Below are 18,822 nucleotides of genomic sequence, written 5' to 3' on the forward strand. Positions count from 1 at the left end.
ACCCCGGGTCCCGGGACCGCGTTCCCATCGGGTCCCCGCGGGGAGCCTGCATCTCCCTCTGCCTTCGGCTCTGCTTGTCTCTGGGTCTCACGACTGAATACGGAAAATCTTTAAAAAAATCGCTCAGAAGGGCGCCACCTGCCGCATCCCCACCGCCACTCGGAAGCATCCCAACCCCGGCCGACCCCAGGCAGACGGCGGGTCCCGCGCCGGCGTGCTCCGCCCTGAGCAGCCAGGAGAGGGCACCCGGAGGCCCTCCCGTCGGAGGCCACGCGGCTCCTGATCTGGGAGGCGCCATCCTCACAGGGACCCATGGGGACCACAGCCCCGTGCGCCCCGGAGGAAGCCAGGCTGCAGAAAGAAGCGGTGGGGGCGCCGATCCCAGCCGGGGAGGGCCCGGCCCTTTCAGCTTGTGCGCCCCCCCTCCCCCCGGGCACCCCGAAGGGAGCAGGTGCGACCTGGCTAAACGGCAGGATCTGCGTTTTCCTACTGCTCTCCCAGCAGCCCCTCCAGGGGCCCCAGATCACGGGCGACCCCCAGCCGCCCATCTCCTATCCCCGACTGTCGGGGGAACCTGGCCGTGGGCTCCCCGTCATCTTGGCGGCTCCCGTGTCCGGGCTTCCGTGTCAAGCGCCACCCGGGCCTGCTGTCCACCTCTCCCGGGCTGGACCACGTTCACGGGCTTTGCCAACTGCACCCTCCAGGCAGAGAGAGACCCGCCTACGTGGCGCCTGTTGGGCGTCGCCAGGCGTGACCGTTACACCTGGGACAGGTGCAGGGTGAGGCCTTCGATGCCCCTGTTACGGTTTCTCTGCGGCCCGACTGATGGGCTCCCTGCCCTGGGCCCTGGCCCCCAAGAGGGGCACACGTCTGACACTGAGAGATGTTCTAGAGCCACAAAACCGACGTGAGTGTGGAACTTTCGAAGGATAAGGTGGCGCCAAGGCAGAGAAACAGGGGAGGCTTTTACGTGGTGGGTCCCAGGACCTCTGCGGCCACAGCGGGGGCCTCCGTAGGGCCAGGCCAGGCCCACCCCGAGGGCCCTGCTCACCTGTATCTCACACGCAGCCTGCAGGTGGAAAATCTTGTAGAACGCCTCCTCCACGGTGTCCCCCAGGGCAACCACCCCGTGGTTCCTTAGCACCAGGATCTGCAGAGGAGCACACGGCCGATTAAAGCTCCGAGCCTTTCAAACGGGAGTTAAGGAGAGATTTTGCATTTATTCCAGGCCAGTTTCCACACCCAGTCCCAAAGCACGGCCCCAACTCCTCACTCACTGCCCCCATACCGACACCCCGCGTCGCCCCACGTGTGGTCTTAACCCGAAGCCCCCTCCCTGGGAGACAGGAGACAGTTCTTAAAACCGAGACTGGAGAGCTTGGTCCATTTCTTTGGGCAACGCCTGGGGTTTTAGGTCTCGGGGCTCTCGGACGTCTGGAAAACTGGTGGATGAAATTACGTCACACCCAATACGAGGGTCTGACCCCAGAAGCAACCTCTTGCTCCTGTGACGTAGTTGACTTAGAGATCATCAGACGGACGGGGTTTCTCCTCCGTGCGTGACACGGGAAGACGGGGACTCAGGCTGGAAGTGGCTCAGGCAGCGACTGCCTTTCGAGGCCAGGCACAGGCGCGCGTCAACCCAGGCTCAGCGCCAGAACGTCCCGTGCTAAGCCGGCTACGCCTAATCCCGTGCAGTTAAAAAATAGGTGTTTGGGGGGGGCCTGGGGGGCTCAGTGGTGGAGCGCCTGCCTTGGGCCCAGGGCGTGACCCCGGGGTCCCGGAATCGAGTCCCGCATCGGGCTCCCTGCATGGAGCCTGCTTCTCCCTCTGCCTGTGTCTCTGCCTCTCTGTGTGTCTCATGAACAAATAAAATATTTTTAAAAAATAGCTCTTTAGATTTAAACCAAATGATGTGAGATTGTTTTTCTGTATCAACCTAGCAAAAAAAAAAAAAAAAAAAAGAAGTGAAAGTGATAAAACACTCAAGTTTGGGGAAACCGCAGGGAAGCAGCCTTTTCACACGCGCTAGATCCTGCGGAAGGAGGGGGCAACATGCCCCTGTGACGTAAGAGCCCTTGGGGTGTGACGTAAGAGCCCTGGGATGTGACGTAAGAGCCCCGGGGTGTGACGTAAGAGCCCTGGGATGTGTATCCGCAGGAACTTATCCTAAGGCGATGACTTTAGGCATATACAGGGGTCGAACCAAAAGGGTTTTCATCGCATGTTATCTACTCAGGGAAGCCAGAGGGGAGCAGTCCTCCAACGTCCAGTCACAGCACCGCTAGGGTGGCTGGTGGCACAGCCATTCATACTGCGAGGTACAATCTACTAATTTAAAGGCAGTGACTTCAGGATCCCTGGGTGGTGCAGCAGTTTGGCGCCTGCCTTTGGCCCAGGGCGCAATCCTGGAGACCCGGGATCGAATCCCACATCAGGCTCCCGGTGCATGGAGCCTGCTTCTCCCTCTGCCTGTGTCTCTGCCTCTCTCTCTCTCTCTCTGTGTGTGACTATCATAAATAAATAAAAATTAAAAAAAAAAACTTTTAAAGGCAGTGACTTCGAGAATATTCAGAACCACACAAAGGTGCTTCCTGGATATTGCTAAGGGAAAAAGGAGAATGTGTTTAGGATCCTAGCTCAGGAAGCTCAGGTGAACACCACTGCGGAGCGTGTCCTGGAACCTCAGGACAACGGGGCAGAGGGAACTCCATCCCACTATTTTGTTCATGTGTGACTTCGACACACGTCCCCCGAGCACACACACGTCTCTCACGCTGTGGGCTCTTGAGGCTCCCGCCCCAGCGTGTCTCCAGGGAACAGTGAGCGAACCTTGCAGGTGGGTCCAAGGCACTTCTGCAGGCTGACCCGGTCCTCCTCCTGCTCCATCCCGCCGTTGAAGTCGTAGTAGGCCATGTCCCCCACCAGCAGGGCGTTGTGGGACACGGGCAGGAGGCCGCACTTCATGGCTGACACCTGCCGGGGGACGGGAGGAGGGTGAGCACCTGCAGCAACCAGCCCCTGTCCTCATGGCAGGCTCCAAGGGGCACGGCCAGGCCCCACGCCTGCCCCTGTCCTGTGACCATGGCGCCTGGTGGGACCTGGCCCTCGGCCGCCTCCTCTGATCCCTGCGGCAGCCACGTCAACACACGGCTCCCCGTGCGCCTCCCTGACTGCTCCTGGGAGGGCCCGTGGGAAGGAGGGCTGCTGCCCCCGCCGCCCGCCCCGTGCCTCCGCCTAGACTCCCAGGAGGCAGCAGCAGTGCAGGCGGCACCGGCTGGGGTGCAGCCGGACCCCGGCCCTCCGGGCTGCATGGGCGGACGTCCTCCACCTTGAGGTCAGGGCACGAACACGGAGGCCCCATTTTACTGGCAGCAGGGCGGTGGGAGCTGCAGGGGACGGTCACGATCCACCCCCACGCCCTGCCTTTTACTAGAAGGAGCACGGAGAGCTGGCGGAGAGCCGTCTGGCTTTGTCCGCTCGCTCTGCCCCACGCGTAAGCCGGGCCCTGCAGCAGCGGACGCTCAGCACAAATACATCAGTCTTGGCCCCAAATCTGGAAAGTCTGAGCGCTCGTAACTGCTGTGCCTCGCGGAAGAAGCCCCAGGCCAGTGACAAGCCCGCTCGGCTCCTCTAGGCTTGCGGCCTGGAGGTCAGTAGGAGGGGCTGAAGCTGGAGGGGCCACCCCGCGCTGGTGGCTGTGCCTCAGGGACACACGGGGAGTGGCTAGGGCCCCGGGGGACAACCTGATGCTCCAGGGTCTTCCTTCTGCTCTGAGTTTCCTTGCTCGGGTGGGTCCCCAGCGCTCCGCCCACCCTGGGCAATGAGACGCGGCCGAGGCCAGGTTCCCACCGTCTCACCGTCTATCGAGACCTCTCACCAGACCTGGGCCGGGGGTGCGGTGGGTGCCAGCCCTCAGCCCACCAGCTCTGACCGGAGCGCAAGGTCCAGAGGGGCCAGCACTTGGGCGAGGGCGCGTCTGTGTGTGTGCCACAGGGGGTGGAGGGGGCAGTAAAGCACCCTCCGCGCGGCCCCCTGGGGTCCCCTAACCAAGACTCCCGGGCTTGGACAAGCGGAAAGGATTAGGGTCGGAACACTGAACTGAGTGCTCCCCCTCCTCGGCTTGGCCCGGGGGCCCAGGGACTGAGACGCCGGCCCCAGCGCGACACTCACGGCTGCCGTGGCTGGCGTGTGCAGGTGGATGATGCAGCGCACGTCCGGTCGGGCTGCGTAGACGGCCGAATGCAGACAGAAGCCCGTGGTGTCCACCGGGAAGCAGCTGCTGCCTTTCTCCACCACCTCTCCCAGGATGTTCACCTTGATCTGGGCCAGGGAAGAGAAACTGAGGGCCCCTGGGGAGGCAGAGGCCTCACGGGCTTCCCCGCGGCTGGGCCGTAACCCTGCACTCAGAGCGGGTCGCCCCAGGAGCCAGGGCCGTGCCGGGCGTGGGGAGAGCACAACCTGGCTCCCGCCTTCAGTGGGCACAAGGCTAACAGGACACGTGGGGATTATAATTCAGGGAACTGGACTTCTCCTAAGAGTCTGACGCCCCAAAGTTCAGATGCAGACCTCGGCTAGAGCAGAGTCTCTCGAACCTCACGGGGCTGACAATTGCCCGGAGAGCCCGTCACAATGCAGACGCCCCGCGAGCTGGGGCAGCCACGCCGGAGCACAGCGCGTAGAGCTGCCCTATGGCCAGGTGCCCTACTGGGCACTAACCCGCAGATACAGCCTCACAGAGGTGCAGGGCGCCATGGCCAAGACCCAACGCCCGTCTCTATGGTGGAACATCACTCGGCCATCCAGGAGACTGAAATCCAGCGTTTGCCAAGACGTGGACACAGCCAGATGACACGAGCCAGAGAAGGACAAAGAACCACGTTATCTCACCCACGTGCGGAATTTAAGAAGGAAAACAGAGGAAAATATAGGAAGGGGGGAAGAAGAGGGCTGAGGGAAACACGCCATACGAGATTCTTAACGGAGGAGAATAAACTGGAGGAGACGGAAGGAGGTGGGTGGTGGAGGGGCCAGGAGGGTGATGGGGGCGGGAGGGCACGTGCTGCGATGAGCGCGGGTGTCGTATGTGAGGGAGGACACTGAATCCTACTCCTAAAGCTGCATGAGGCTACGTTAACTAAAATTCAAAGTAAAAGAAATAAATGTAGATTCTGACTCAGCAGGGCCAAGAATGGAGCCTGAGAGTCTGCATGTCTGACCGGCTCCCGAGGGAAACCCGCGCTGCTGGTCCCCAGATCACCCCTGGGTAGAGGTGCTGGGAGAGAGTCAGTCGCAGAATTCTCTAGAAGCAGACGGGAGGAGTCTTTGTCCCGGTAAAAGAAGGGGCTCAGGGAAGCCTTCCCAGAGGAAGTAACATCTAAGCTGAGGCTTTTTCTTCTTCTTTTACTCTTTATTTTGAATTTTTAAGCATCCACACTAAGGTAAAGACAACAGTATAATAAACACCATTTACCAATCACCCGAGAGCTAGATCCTAAAGGACCTACTGGTCTTATAATCTGGAACTACTCACTGGTCTTATAAGCTGCTTTTGATGCCCGGGAGCTAGGAGGTGTCATGGCTGAGAATCACACGCTCCTGTGTGCGGGTGCGGGTGCGGGTGCGGGTGCGGGTGCACACGACGGCTGGGCTCCGGGGGGCCCCGCGCAGGAAGGCTGTGGTCGCCCACCCCCCCGACCTAAACAGTCGCACAGAATATCACCGGGACCAGGGCACCTCGCCTGTGACACAGCAGGACAACAGCCTATTCCTTAATCACGTGTAGGCAGAGACAACTGACACCGTGTAAGCACGGAAATGTCCAGCATCCCCTCCAGCTAACGGGAACCCCGGGGCTTCCTACCAATCATGAGCTTCAGCCTTGCTCCAAGCCCCGCTCCCGCCTCGGTGCACGACCCGGTACAGCACCCCTTCCGGGGACCATCCTGCACCCCTTCATGGGACCAGACTGCACCCCTTCCTGGGACCATCTAGCACCCCTCCATGGGACCAGCCTGCACCCCTTCTCAGGACCAGCCTGCACCCCTTCTCGGGACCAGCCTGCACCCCTTCCTGGGACCATCCAGCACCCCTTCCCAGGACCAGCCTGCAGCTCTTCCTGGGACCAGCCTGAACTCCTTCCAGGGACCAGCCAGCACCCCTTCCCGGGACCATCCAGCACCCCTTCGGGGGACCAGCCAGCCGTCCTGCTGCCGGTCCTCCCGCACACAGCTGGCGGAGGCCGGGAGCTACCTGGGAACCTGGCTGTCAGCTCAGCGGCTCACCGCCTGCCCAGTAGACAAGCCCCAACAACGCCTTCGGGGACACTTACCATCGGGTCCCTATCCCCTTCCCAGCCTCCCCCCACCCACTGGGTCCGTGAGCACACGCAGCCGCCCACTGTCCTCCCAGGTCTGCCAGGGTCTGGCCGGCGCCTGGCTGGGTGTAGCTGCCCTCCTGCCGGGGACACAGTCCTCTCTGCCCGTCTCTGCCCCCTGCCCTGGTCTACATTTTCTTATCCTGTGGCTCCTGGAGGCTCAGCTCCTTCAGCATCGGGCCAGCCCACATGCTCCTGCCTTGCCCCTCCTGTTGGGTCCCTGTGCCCTTGCGGGGCTCCCCAAGTGTCCTGCTCTAGGGGAGCCTTCTTCACTCTGACTCAGTCATCGCCTGCCTTGTCTGCCTCCCCAGCGAGGCCACAAATGCTTTCAAGGCGGAGCGTGTGCCTCCTTGTGTCTGGTCCCAGTGTGCCTCGGCCCTGACCTCCTTAGGTGGCCGTGTGCAGGTCACTCACCTCCCTGGGCTCAGTGTCCCCTCCTGCCTGTAAAGCGGCCTTGGCAGTCAGGGTCCCACCCTGCCCAGATGCTCTGTGACTTGGTCAGCTGGCTCTCCTGCTGCACACCTGGGCTCAACCCGTATGCCTCAAGCCTGGCAGGGGCCCCGGGGGCACCCTCTGTCCCCAGGCATACGCACAGCAGCAGAGCCTCAGCATCTAAGAGCCACCGGGCCTCTTCTGCTGGTAGGACAGTCCTTCCCACCTCTTTCCTCCTTCCACCCAGGAATCTTTCCTGATCTGGAAGCTTCTTCCTACTGTACCTAAAAGGAGCAAGAGAACCCAAAGGGACCCTAGAAACTATTGCTAATGGCACCGGCACTAGGCGACTCTTGCTCTGCTTGGAGACAAAGCACTGGCTGTTGTTCTAAGATATTCCCCAATGCAGACTTTGCAGACTTTCCAGTATTTTGCAGACTTTATTCCTCAACTCTCAGACTTTGGGGTCCGACCCCAGGCCCATCTCCTCCCCCTACCCCCTACTCCGACGTGCTACCTGCACCTCACACTTGGCCTCACGGTTGGGGTGTGCTATGCTTTGGGATGACGTGCGAGACCAGAGCGCGAGCTCCACGAGGAGCAGGAGGGCAGTGGCCGATCTGGAAATGACCCGTCCTCGAAGGCTGCTTTCGTGTAAGGAACGGACCGCGCGACGCTGGACTATACGTACCAGGCTGGACGCGGTGACCTCACTGCAAGAAACTCCCTTGGGGCTAATGAGGAAGTGATCTTGCTCCTTGCTGACTCTCAGCTGGAGGGAAAACACGCGTTTTCAGTGGCAAGGAGGGGGAGGGTCATTCCTGGGACACGCTGCCTGAATGCCCTCCTCCCCTGAGTCCATGGCACCCAAAATTCACTCAAAAGAACCCTCATCTTCCCCCAGCACCGGAGAGATGGAGAGGACCTAGCCTTCATTTGGAACCGTGGCAACGGATGACACGAGGACTCCCCAATGGTCAAGGGTGGCCCCAGGAATAGGATCCAGGGGTTCCCAGCTCCTTATCCAGGGCGGGGGCCCCAGGAAAGGTGAGCACTGGTTAGAAACCTTGGGAGGCCCAGTGCGTGGCCACGCAGTGGGCAGGAGCTCTCCCGCGGGTGGTGCCCACCCCGCCCAGATGCTGTGCTCACTGTGACATAGGTGTCACTCAGCTGGGCCCAGCCGTAGAGGTCGAGGAGACGGTAGACGCTGCTGATCTTGCACCGCATGAGCCGCTCCCCCTTGGCCAGGTTCAAGGAGTCGGCCGTGTGGAGGTCATTGATGGGCGTCATCATGGAGAAGGCTGCGGGGAAACAGGGTGGGGACGGGGCCGCTCAGGCCAGGGCTGCTGTGTGCCCCGTCCCTCCTCGCCCTCGCCCTCGCCCTCGCCCTCTCTGAATTCGCACTGGCACGTCCACTGCACAAGAGGCGTCTGCAGGCGGGGAATTAAATATTCTCTGACCCTCATCCCGGGGGTATTGTGCCCGAGAAAGTCTTCTGCTTATTCAGAGAAAAATGGCGTTGCTTTTGGCCAAAAATCATGGCCAGATTCAAACCACAGAATGAAGGGTTCTCGGAAGGCCAAGCTCCCGATAAAGATGGGCACCGAAGAAAGGAAGAGTAGGTCCCGAGCGGAGGCGCGGGTCCGTTTCAGAAGCTGGTTTTGGTGAAGATGCCGCCAAGCAGTAGGCCTGCTTATCGGCCTGTTTTAAACTAGACCACGTAAAAAAAAAAAGAACTAGACCACGTAGCATAACTTGTCAAAACGATGACGGCTCCGTGCAGGCCCCTGGAAGGCGTGAGAGGTGTCTGAGCCCCGCACTTCCCTCTAGTCAGTGTCTAGAAACCAATGGAAGCATCAACAGGAAACGGTTCTGGCTTAAGATGATGTCAGGCTGGGAGCCGCTGGTGCTGCCTCTCCCGACATCCCCCCAAAGCGTCAGGGGTTAAGTGCCCTTTCGACGCTTCTACTGCCTCAGTGAGCTCCCTGCCACCTTTGCCACCCGCGGAAATGACGAGCTGGTCTGCGGGGATGCAGGGCAGGGGCTGCTGGGCCTGCAGGGCGGGCATGTCGCCACCGAGCCCGTGTCCGCGGCGGAGAGACACCTCCAGGGACGCGCCTACTGACCATGGTTGACGGGAAACAGAGACAAGTGGTCCAGAGGCTCAGCTGAACCGGCAAAAATAACAACAACGGAATTCCAAAGTCAACACTTTCCAGCTGGAATCAGCCCGGGCGGGATCCCTCCCTCCGCTCTGCCTCCAGCTCCGGTGGGCTCTTTGCTTGGGCCCTCGGCCCCCCTCGCAGCCACAGGCAGGTGTACGGGAGCGTGACCCCCTGACACAGCCAGGCCGGGGAGCTGTCCTTGGGAGGGTCTTCGGACCCCGACTGCTTCAAGTCCTTCTCTTACAAATAGCTGTGGAGGCCCAGGGCGCCAGGAAGCCAGGATGGGTCCAAAGCCCCATCATTGTGTCCCACGTCCCCTGTCGGTGTCCCCCTGCCCCCCGCACACCCAGGTGGGAGGAGAGACTAGAAGGCTCCACAGGCCTCCCCGAGCCCCTGCTCTCGGGGTTTTGAGAGAGAGAAGCTTATTCTGAGCAGCCTCACAAAAGCTAAGCCGACTGAGCGCAGGCTGATGACTCGGAGCCCACCAAGCCATTTACTCAAGGGATCCAGGAAAACACAGAAAAAGCTGAAAACTCCCTAACCACCCCAAAGAGCGCTAAGACTGAAGGACACACTATTGCAAAAGAGAAACCCAAATAAAAACACAAAACGGCCGCAAAATCCTAAGGCAAACGGAGCTGAACAAAGAACAACCGATCTGTGCTTGAACTCCCGACTCTTGGACCTTCCCCGCTTCGCGTCCGGGTTCAGACGCCCCCACGGCTCATTCCACGTCCAGGCACCCCACTGTCTTCCCGCCAGAGCTGGTGGGGGCAGTGGGGATGCTGCTCGGCTCCGCTTCTCTCTCAGAAGAAAGAGCATAAAGGCAGAGACATGAAAACGATGAGGAAGAAAGGGAGCGCGGCGGGAGACACAGGCCGGAGGGAGACACATTCAGATCCCGCACCGGCCCCACGGGAACGACTTCTGAGCTGGAAACAGACCTGCGTGAATTATAAGGATTTACTACATTCCAGAGGGGAGCGTCCATAAAGAGAAAAGGCTTGCAATTATATGCTTCCCGGCACATTTCTGAAATACGAGGATAAAGGGGAAAAGGCACCAACATCTACCAAAAGGAACAAAAAAAAAAAAAAAAAAAAATAGGCTGTTTCAGATTTCTCTGATATGGAAATAAATGCCAGGAGGCAACGCTATCGGAGGTCTGCCAACGGATGAGACTAAAGTGACACGAGGCAGGTAAACGGAAAAGAAGCATCAAAAGTAGGCCCCAGAAATAAACAGAGGTTACAATATTATTATCAAAGTGGAAATGAGGGAAAGCCATATCCTTCTGGAATATTCACCCTTGGTAGCAAGAAGGGAGGAAGAGCCAAGGCAAACGCCCCCCAGACAAAGCCAGGCAGCAGAGCCCATGGCGGGAGGGCCGCCGCGTCGGTCGTTCTACAGGAACTAAACGTATGATCCATAAAGAAGCTATAGCTATAAAGACCACTTACATATATAAGTAATTTCATCAAGATACAAAGCAAAAGCTACTAGAAATACAAAGAGAAACGAACAGTAATTAAATATGCAGTGGAAGAAACACAACTCTCATTTTTTACAAAATAAAAAAAATGAAGATACAGATGAAATATTATGCCCTGGAGATAGAGTCTATATTTGCATATCATTTAAAAATGATATTATTAGGCTACAGAGAAAAATCTCAATAAATCCTCAACACAGACGTTAAATAGACCACATTTTCCAAACACAATGCAATAAAGACAGATGTTATCAACAGGCCCTGAAAAAAATACAAATTCAACCGCTGGGAAATGAGAAAACTCATTCTCAGAGAGTTCTTAGAACAAAATAAAATCAAAACGGCAACTCCAAGCTATCTAGAAATTAACAATAAAGGAAATATTGTGTCAAGATGCCCGGGATAAGACCAAACTTACACTCAGAGAAAAAAATCCATAGCCTAAAATGTCTTTATTATTGAATTAAAAATGAAAATAAAGCATCCATTTTATTCTACCCTATAAAAACTAAAAATAAACCAAAGAAAAGTTATGGAAAAGAATTAGTGAATAGAAAAAAACAAAATCAGTGAATTGGGAAACTAAAAAATTAGTAGAACCAATATAGAAATCCAAGAATTGGCTTAAGTGAGAACATCTATGAATAAACCAACATCTGGATTGGCCATAAAAGAACGAAGGAATACACAACACCAGGGATGAGAAGAGGATGTCATCTCATTTACAGCAGAAAGTTTAAATGGTAGAATATTGTAAATCACTCTAATAATTTTGAAAATCTCCATGAAATGGATTATTTAAAACATATAGTCAAAATTTACTCAAGCAGCAGCAAAATAAGTTTTTTAAAAACCCTAGATGAAACTGAGAAAAATAATGTTATCAAAAATGTTCCAGATCTGGATGGCTTTACAAGTAAATAATAAATCTCCAAGGAAGAGAGACTTCCTATCTTATTTAAAATCCATCAGGACAAAGAGAAGGGTGGGGATCACTCTGACTTATCTTATGAAGTTACAGCCTAAATACCAATACTAAATGAAGACTGCACAAAAAGTGAATTTCTGACCAATCTCATTCATGAATATGCAAAATCCTGAATAAACGCCTAGCAAACCAAATCTAGAAGAGTATTTTCAAAAGAATGCATCAAGACCAGGAATGACTGATTTCAGGAATGAAAAAAAGAGTTCGATATGCAGAAATCTATTAATATAATTCATCATATCAATAGTTCAAAGAAAGAAAAATCAATAAATGCCCAAAATGCATTTTATAAAATTCAACATCCATTTCTGAGAAGAACTCATATTGAACCGGAATGAAAAGATACTTCCTCAATATAACGAACTCAAACTCTTGTGATAAAGGATTTCTATTAAAGTCAGAAACCAGACAAGGATGATTACTCTCTAATCTATTATTAAACGTTGTTCTGAGAGTTGTAATGGATGCAGTGAGAAAAGCAGAAAAAGAAACCAAAGGGTGAATGTTGGAATAAAGGATTGAAAATGACCATTATTTGCAGGTCATGTGATTTTTCGAGATACAATACCCAAGAGAAGCTATTAGAACTTAAGAGTGCAACAAGAACCTACTTTCCCTGGAAGACGGCTATAACCAGAAAGCTGAATGGAGGAAAAAATCATTTAAAATAACAAAGTTATATAAAATTTCCAGGATAAACTTAATAAGAAATCAGTAGAGACCATAAGAAAATAACGGCTAACCTTTTCTAATACAAATAAGAAAATAAAATAATAAAATAGAAAAACGATTAACCTTTTTCTAATATAAATAAGAAAATAAAATAAAATAGAAAATAATAAAATAAAATAAGAAAAAAAATAACGACTAACCTTTTCTAAATGGACATTTTTTAAAAAGGCAAATAAATAGACGGCATACATCATTTTTGAACAGACTTAAAATTCATTTGTGCAAATATTTTTAAAACCCCTACTCTGTGCCAGCTACTTTTCTAAGTCCAGGACACTATTCTAGGATATAGCAATGAACAGAACATACAAGTATCTTTTCCCCATGGAGCTTATATTCTAATATAAAATTATAAATTTATAAATTCTCCACCAAATTAATCTATTTATTTAAAATAATCCCAATCAAAATCCCAATAGGGAATTTTTGAGGTATACTGGGGGTGGGGAGGGGACTTAACAAAATCATTCTTAAGTTATTTTTAAGAATAATTAAGGCAGGGACACCTGGGGGGCTCAGCGGTTGAGCAACTGCCTTCAGCTCAGGTCGTGACCCCGGGGTCCCGGGATCGAGTCCCGCACTGGGCTCCCTGCAGGGAGCCCTCTGTCTGTGTCTCTGCCTCTCTCTGTGTCTCTCATGAATAAATAAATAAATCTTTAAAAAAATAAATAAGGCTATTTGTCCCATGAGATGATAAAACTTGGGGAAGGTGTTTCTGAGTGCACAATGAAAAGTAACCAAGGATTCAGCTATATGGAAATTAAAGAGTTCTACAATATAAAAACATGAACAAAAAAGGCAAAAGAGGAACTGGAAAAAAATTGCAATATATTTGACAGGTAATAGGGAACTAGTTCCACTTTATAAAGATTTAAAAACCCGTAAGAAAAGAATATGCAAGTAGGAAAACTGGCAAGGAATGCCATCAGGCAATTTACTACAAAAAAAAATCATCACAGTGTGAAAATGTATCTAATCTCATTAGTGATCAAATAAATGCACATTAAAAAGTATTATTTTTCGCCTATCAAATCAGGAGGATGAAACGAATAGTATAATTCGTACTGCAATGAAGATGGAGGAAAGGGCGCTCCACGGCGCTGGTGGGAGCGTGAGCTGGTTCCGCGCTTCTCCGGGGTAATTTGGCATTACGCGTTCACATCTTTAAAACATGCGAATACTTGAATGCAACGATTCTAATTCCAGTAATTTATCTTTAGAAAATGGTCATAGAATAAATGAAAGGATTTACTGTATCGTTGTTCGTAAGAGCAAAAAGTTGTAAATAACCTAAAAGCCTAAAAACGGGAATCTGGTTAAATAAGCTACGGCACATTCGATCACGCTATAGGACCGCACAGCCTCACCAACCCTTTATTACAGAATGATGTTCTACCGTGTGGAAAATCAGTCGAGATGCGTTAAAGCTACCCAATTTACGTGAATAATGTGATTCCATTCTTGTTTCCCTCATCTATGCGTGTTAAGAGAAAAAGGCAGGAAGGATATGCACCAAGATATTGAAAATAGTCATTTCTTGGTTGAAAGAACACAGGACCCTGATTGTAATTTCCCCCCTTTCCTCGTTATTTTCCTGATTTCTGATCGCAATCCTGTATCTGTGCGATTGCGGGATAGTGTGTTTGTTCCTTCAAGGCTGTGGGCAGAGCTTCGGACCCAAGAAGAGGGTGTCATGCCCGGGCCTGGCTGCGGAGTCCGGTTGGCCTGTCCAGGGGGTTGCGACCCCCCCCACCTGCCACCTGCCCGGCAGCGGCTCCCGGGCACCGAGGAAGGGGTGTGAGTCAGGGGCTGCCGCTAGCACGCGAGGACCCTCCTTCGGTTCTGCATGGGGTGGGGGTCGGCGGCCGGACCCTCTCTGCACCCCGGTCCTCAAGCAGAGGCCCCGTAAGAGACTTCCAGCTGCAAAGCCCCCCCTTTCACGTGACCCACGGACGAAGGGGGACACGGAGTCACACTTGGGCTGCTCTGCCTCTCAGAACAGTGGCACCAAGTCGTCCTGCCCCCTCCCCCAACAGAACTAGAGACTTCCCCGTGAGCCCCGCCCCCGACTTCTGGGCATCAGGGGTGACTCCCCTGTGGGTCTTCCCATGCCCTGGCCCCTGGCCACCCACCCGCCCTTCCCCACCTCGCTTCCTCCACCCCTGCTCCTGGCAGCTCCCCAGCTCCCACGTACTCATGGAAGATGCCGGGAAGACGGCGTGCGAGGTGCTGGCCATGAAGTCCGCGATCTGCCGCAGGGCCCAGATGTTGGAGGAGTTGTTGCCCTTCTTCATCTGCTCCTGGATGAGGCCTTCCAGCTCCTCCCTGAAAGACTGAAGCGGGCGGAGGCGCTGGTCCTCCTGGTGGCTCTATGGGGAGGCTCCCGGCCCCTCCAGGAGCCGCCCCTGCCCCAGGTCAACTGGACCAGGGCTCACAGGGCCCCTGGGCCTCAGACGGCACCGGGAACCCACGGGGACCTCAGGAGCCCCACCCTCCCAGCTGCTGTCGGGGAAGGCCCCTGTTGCTCCCTCTGTCCAGAAATTCAGGCTCCAGGTCCTTCCCGGGTCCCGCCCACCCAACCGACCCCCCACGCCCCCCACGCCTCTGCCATCAGACACGCAGGGCCTCGCTTCAGTCACCGAGAGCCGTGTCAGACGGCAGAGCTGAACGGAACGGCGTGCGGCCCCGGCGCCAGCTCTGCCCGGGCTCTCGGGACCCCAGGTTCCCGGGACACGGAAGGATTCGCTGTGCTCCCCACGGCTCCCGCCCCCCCACGTCCTGCTGCCCTAAGGCTGTGCCTCCTGCCCACCCGGCGGAGCCACACGGGGCTGAGGAAGGGCCCGGCCAAGAGCCGAGACCCGGTCGGTACCAGCTGGGCGCCCTCTCCTCCCGCCCTGGCATCGCCGCCTTCAGTACCGCGTGCCCCGCTCCTCGCAGGCCCCCTGCCACCAAGGCCTGGGCCTCGCGCTCACTGGGCGCCCTGACCACGGTCACACCCAGCCCGCCCACAGTCCTGTCTCCCGAGGCCCAGTGGGGACAGAGACGCCTGCTCCACCCTGAGCGCCCCGGGCCGAGGACCACATGGTGCCTGGGGACCAGCTCCACCCCACCCCTCCTGGTCCATTGAGCCCCTGCTTTGCTCCCGGGGCACCACCTGCTCGAGGACGAGCTCTGTGTTGGCGCCGCGCAGGTGCCCACGGATCGCAGGCAGGGGTGAGCCCTGGCAGGGCAACCGCTCGCCCCCCTTTCCCTGGCCCATGGCCCCCGCCCCCCACTCTCAGCGTCTAGGTGCTTCCAGACCCCTTTGACGCCTTTGACCTCTGCCCCCGCACGTCAACCTTACTGCCCCGCCGGGAGGTCCTCGTGGTGATGGAACACGCAGGCTCCCAGCCTCCCCCCTGCGCCCCGTGGGCCCCGGGTACCCAACATCCCTGTCGGCTCGCTAACTCGGGGAAAGCGGGAAACTGAGGCAGGGCCCCTGTCAGACCCACCCCTCCGGCACCTGGCCAAGCTGCCTGCGCACAAACCAGGTTTTTGCCGTCCAGCCGACTAGGGAGCTAGCAAACACCCACGGGGCCAGGCCCGGCCTGCTCCCGGGCTGAGATCGGCCAGACGGGGAGCCAGTGGAAGGGGGCGACCCTGCAGGTCAGCCAGAGGGCCGGCCGCTCCCCTGCCCCCGCCCCCGGGCCGCCCCACTCACCGGGCTCTGCAGGATCATGGTGACGCGCTTCTTCTGCTCCATCAGGCTGAAGTCCTGCCGCAGGTCTGCGGCGCGGCTGCGGAGGCGCAGGTACTCGGGGTCATCGTCGGGAAAGCGGTCGAAGTACTGCGGGCCCTGCGGGGGCGGCGGGGACGCGGCGTCGGGGACGGCGTCCTCACTCATGGTCCTGGCGCGCGAGCCGAAGCCTGGAAGCCTGCGGAGGAGGCGGAGGCTGCTCCCGGTCCGCCCGGCACCTGCAGCAGCGCTGCACCCCTGCGGGCCCGGAGCGTCCAGCGGGCGCTAGCACCTGCCGGGGCCACCCCCGCCCTGCTGCCCGCCATACCCTGCCCTGCTGCCCGCCACCCCCTGCCCTGCTGCTGGGGACACCACTGCCCTACTCCCATCACTCCTGCCCTGCTGCCCGCTACCTCCTGCCCTACTGCCCATCACCCCTGCCCTGCTGCCTGTCACCCCGTGCAAGCGAGTGCACGAGTGGAGCACGCCTGTGACGCGTGCCCGGAGTGCGAGGCTGTGCCCCGGGGGTCAGCACACACACAGGGACAATCGCCGGACCCATGTGAGGGCCAGGGCGGCCTTGGGGACGCGGCCGGGACCCCTAGGTTTTCCCTCGCAAGTGTGCTTCTTTCAGGGCCTGCTGGCGAGGGAAGGAATGTTCTCGGACTCCACGGGAGCCCGTTGGAGAAGCTGCACGTCCAGCCTCCACCTCCCGGCTGCGGCTCGGGCCACACCCGCTCCCTTCCTGTGTCCTGCCGTGTCGTGTGGGCCCCGCTAGACCTTCCAGGGCACTGGCCTCCTCCCTGCTGCGTGATCCCCTCTCAGGGGACGACGAGCAGTTCTTGACTGGACGAGGATGAGCTTTTGAAGACGAGTGGAGATGCCAGCGAGGGCGTCGGGGGCTGGCACACCTGGCTCCCGTCCCCACCCTGCCCTCCCCCTCACTCCACAGGAGGCGGGTGCTCTCCTGTCCTGCTGGAGCACTGCTGCCTGCCCCCTCCCGCCTCCCGTCCCAACCTGCTCTTCCCCCTCGGCCCATCCTGTTCGCCCAAACCTTGACCTTCATTGCTGGCAGCAGGTCATCACGCAAGAGGCCTTGCGGCAGCCAGGAAAGCACACCCCGGGGCAGGGGGCTCCGCCCTCCCTCCACCTTACAGCCCCTCTGAGTGGGGCAGCTGGGGCGAAGCGCCAGGTGACAGGAGAGCTGGGGGTCCGCCCCCCATCAGCCCAGAACACTCAGATGACCTTCCTTCCTTTCCCTCTCCTTTCATTTTCCCTCCCTCCCTCCCTCCTTCCTTCTTTCCTTCCTTCCTATTTGCCCCTTTCGGGGAAGAGCAAATAGCAAAGTCCAGGGAGGGAGCACGTACAGATCCCTCAGCTAATGGCCCGAACCCTTGGCCTGGAGCAGTGGCTCTTAAACCGAGGAGCATGTTGGAATCCACTGGGGAACGGTTCAAGATACTGATATCACGGATTTTAATGTTATTAGCCGGGGGTGTGACCTGGACATCAGGATTTTTAAAAGCCCCCTGGGTGATTCCAAGAGGCAGCCAGAGTTGAAATACCCCTGGCCAGACGTTAATAGCCGTGCCACGTGATGGAAGGCACCCATTCCGGGTGTTGGCCATTTAGCGAGCCAGCCAGAGACGGCACAAACGTCACCTTCTAATTCCACTGGCAGGTGCCACTTCTCATGGCTGTCCCGGCCCTGTCGTCCGACTCCAGGGACCACCTGCCACCACACACTTGTCCTGGGACAGCACGCGTTCCCCAAATGCCACCACAACCTGCTTTTGCGAGTTTGCCGAGCCACGACGTCTCCGTTCTTTCGCCAGTTACTCATTTCCTTATGGATGCCCTCACCGGCTCTCCCCTACCCGGCGCCCTGCCTACTGCTCCTGCAGACGAAATATTTGCCTGTGAGTGGTGGAGTGTGGGGGAGGCAGCTTCTGGAAGTGGCAGCCAAAAAACCCCAAAAGCAAAAAAATTCTCTAAAGAAAAGTGTAAAACAGATACGGCAGGTTGCTAGAATGGCTGAAGATGTACTTAGTGACATTCAAGGCAGATTCTTCATCCCAGTGGAGAGAATCACTGAGTCCATCAGGGATGTTCCCAGGGCAGTTAGCTCCGGACTAGAAGTCTGAGTCTACACTGTCACCCTCAGTCGCTCATTCTCTAGCTGCACGGCCTTGAGCAAGTGGTAATTTCCCTCTGTGGGTCTCATTTTTCCATCCCTAAATGAGGGAAAGAACAGAATAAACCCTGGGACCCCTTCCAGCTCTACACTCTACGGAGAGAGACAGATTCACGTAGAAAATGCAGAAGGATGGAGGATCTAGGCTTCCCAGAGCGAGAGACCTTCTCCTGCATCCTCGCCTCCCCACCCCCGGGGCCTCTCCCTCCAGCCAGATGCCGACTGGGCAGCTGCCAAGGACACACACGACCCCCTAACATTTGCTTTGCAGGTTCAAGTCAGGCCCACGTGTGTGGAGTGAGTCACGAATCCTTCACCTCCACCATGCCCCCGGCCTGCTCCCACAACGAGAGGCAACAAGGGGTTGCAAGGACAAAAACGACGGGACTGCATCAGAGCTGTGCAGACATGCAGGCTCCATCCAGATCTCCTGGGCAGAGAGCCCCGCGGACATTTTCCCAGGGGCACTGCCCCCCCATTTTAATTATATCACTTCTGTAGCCCCAATCTTCAATGTTTTTTTTTTAAAAAACAGGCAGGCAGCCTCTCCCAGGAGGTACAATGGATACACACACGGGGATGAGCTCCCTGTGTTCCTTACGACTCCAGGTCCCACCAGCTCCAGAGCCACCTGAACCCTCTGAGTCTCTGGGGCTCGGATCATTTTGGCCCGCACAGCCTGGTACTGAGCCTTCCTGGCCTAAATCCTTTCTATTCAGGTGGAGAAG

The 18,822-nt window shown here is 56.3% G+C and overlaps 1 protein-coding gene across 1 annotated transcript in view; it reads right to left on the reverse strand.

Moving 5' to 3' along the window:
- Window positions 1-18,822, reverse strand: part of ADD2 (adducin 2) — a 93,074-nt gene that overhangs the window by 22,177 nt on the left and 52,075 nt on the right. Inside the window, exons 3-9 of the mRNA XM_072768742.1 lie at window positions 15,886-16,099; window positions 14,380-14,518; window positions 7,958-8,109; window positions 7,500-7,580; window positions 4,174-4,323; window positions 2,833-2,976; window positions 1,052-1,150 (exon numbers count right to left, since the gene is read on the reverse strand). Of these exons, the coding sequence (XP_072624843.1) occupies window positions 1,052-1,150; window positions 2,833-2,976; window positions 4,174-4,323; window positions 7,500-7,580; window positions 7,958-8,109; window positions 14,380-14,518; window positions 15,886-16,068 (948 nt within the window). The 5' untranslated portion in view covers window positions 16,069-16,099. The remainder of the gene's footprint in view (window positions 1-1,051; window positions 1,151-2,832; window positions 2,977-4,173; window positions 4,324-7,499; window positions 7,581-7,957; window positions 8,110-14,379; window positions 14,519-15,885; window positions 16,100-18,822) is intronic.

The sequence above is a fragment of the Canis lupus genome, chromosome 11, assembly GCF_048164855.1.
Source record: "Canis lupus baileyi chromosome 11, mCanLup2.hap1, whole genome shotgun sequence".
Lineage (NCBI taxonomy): Eukaryota > Metazoa > Chordata > Mammalia > Carnivora > Canidae > Canis > Canis lupus.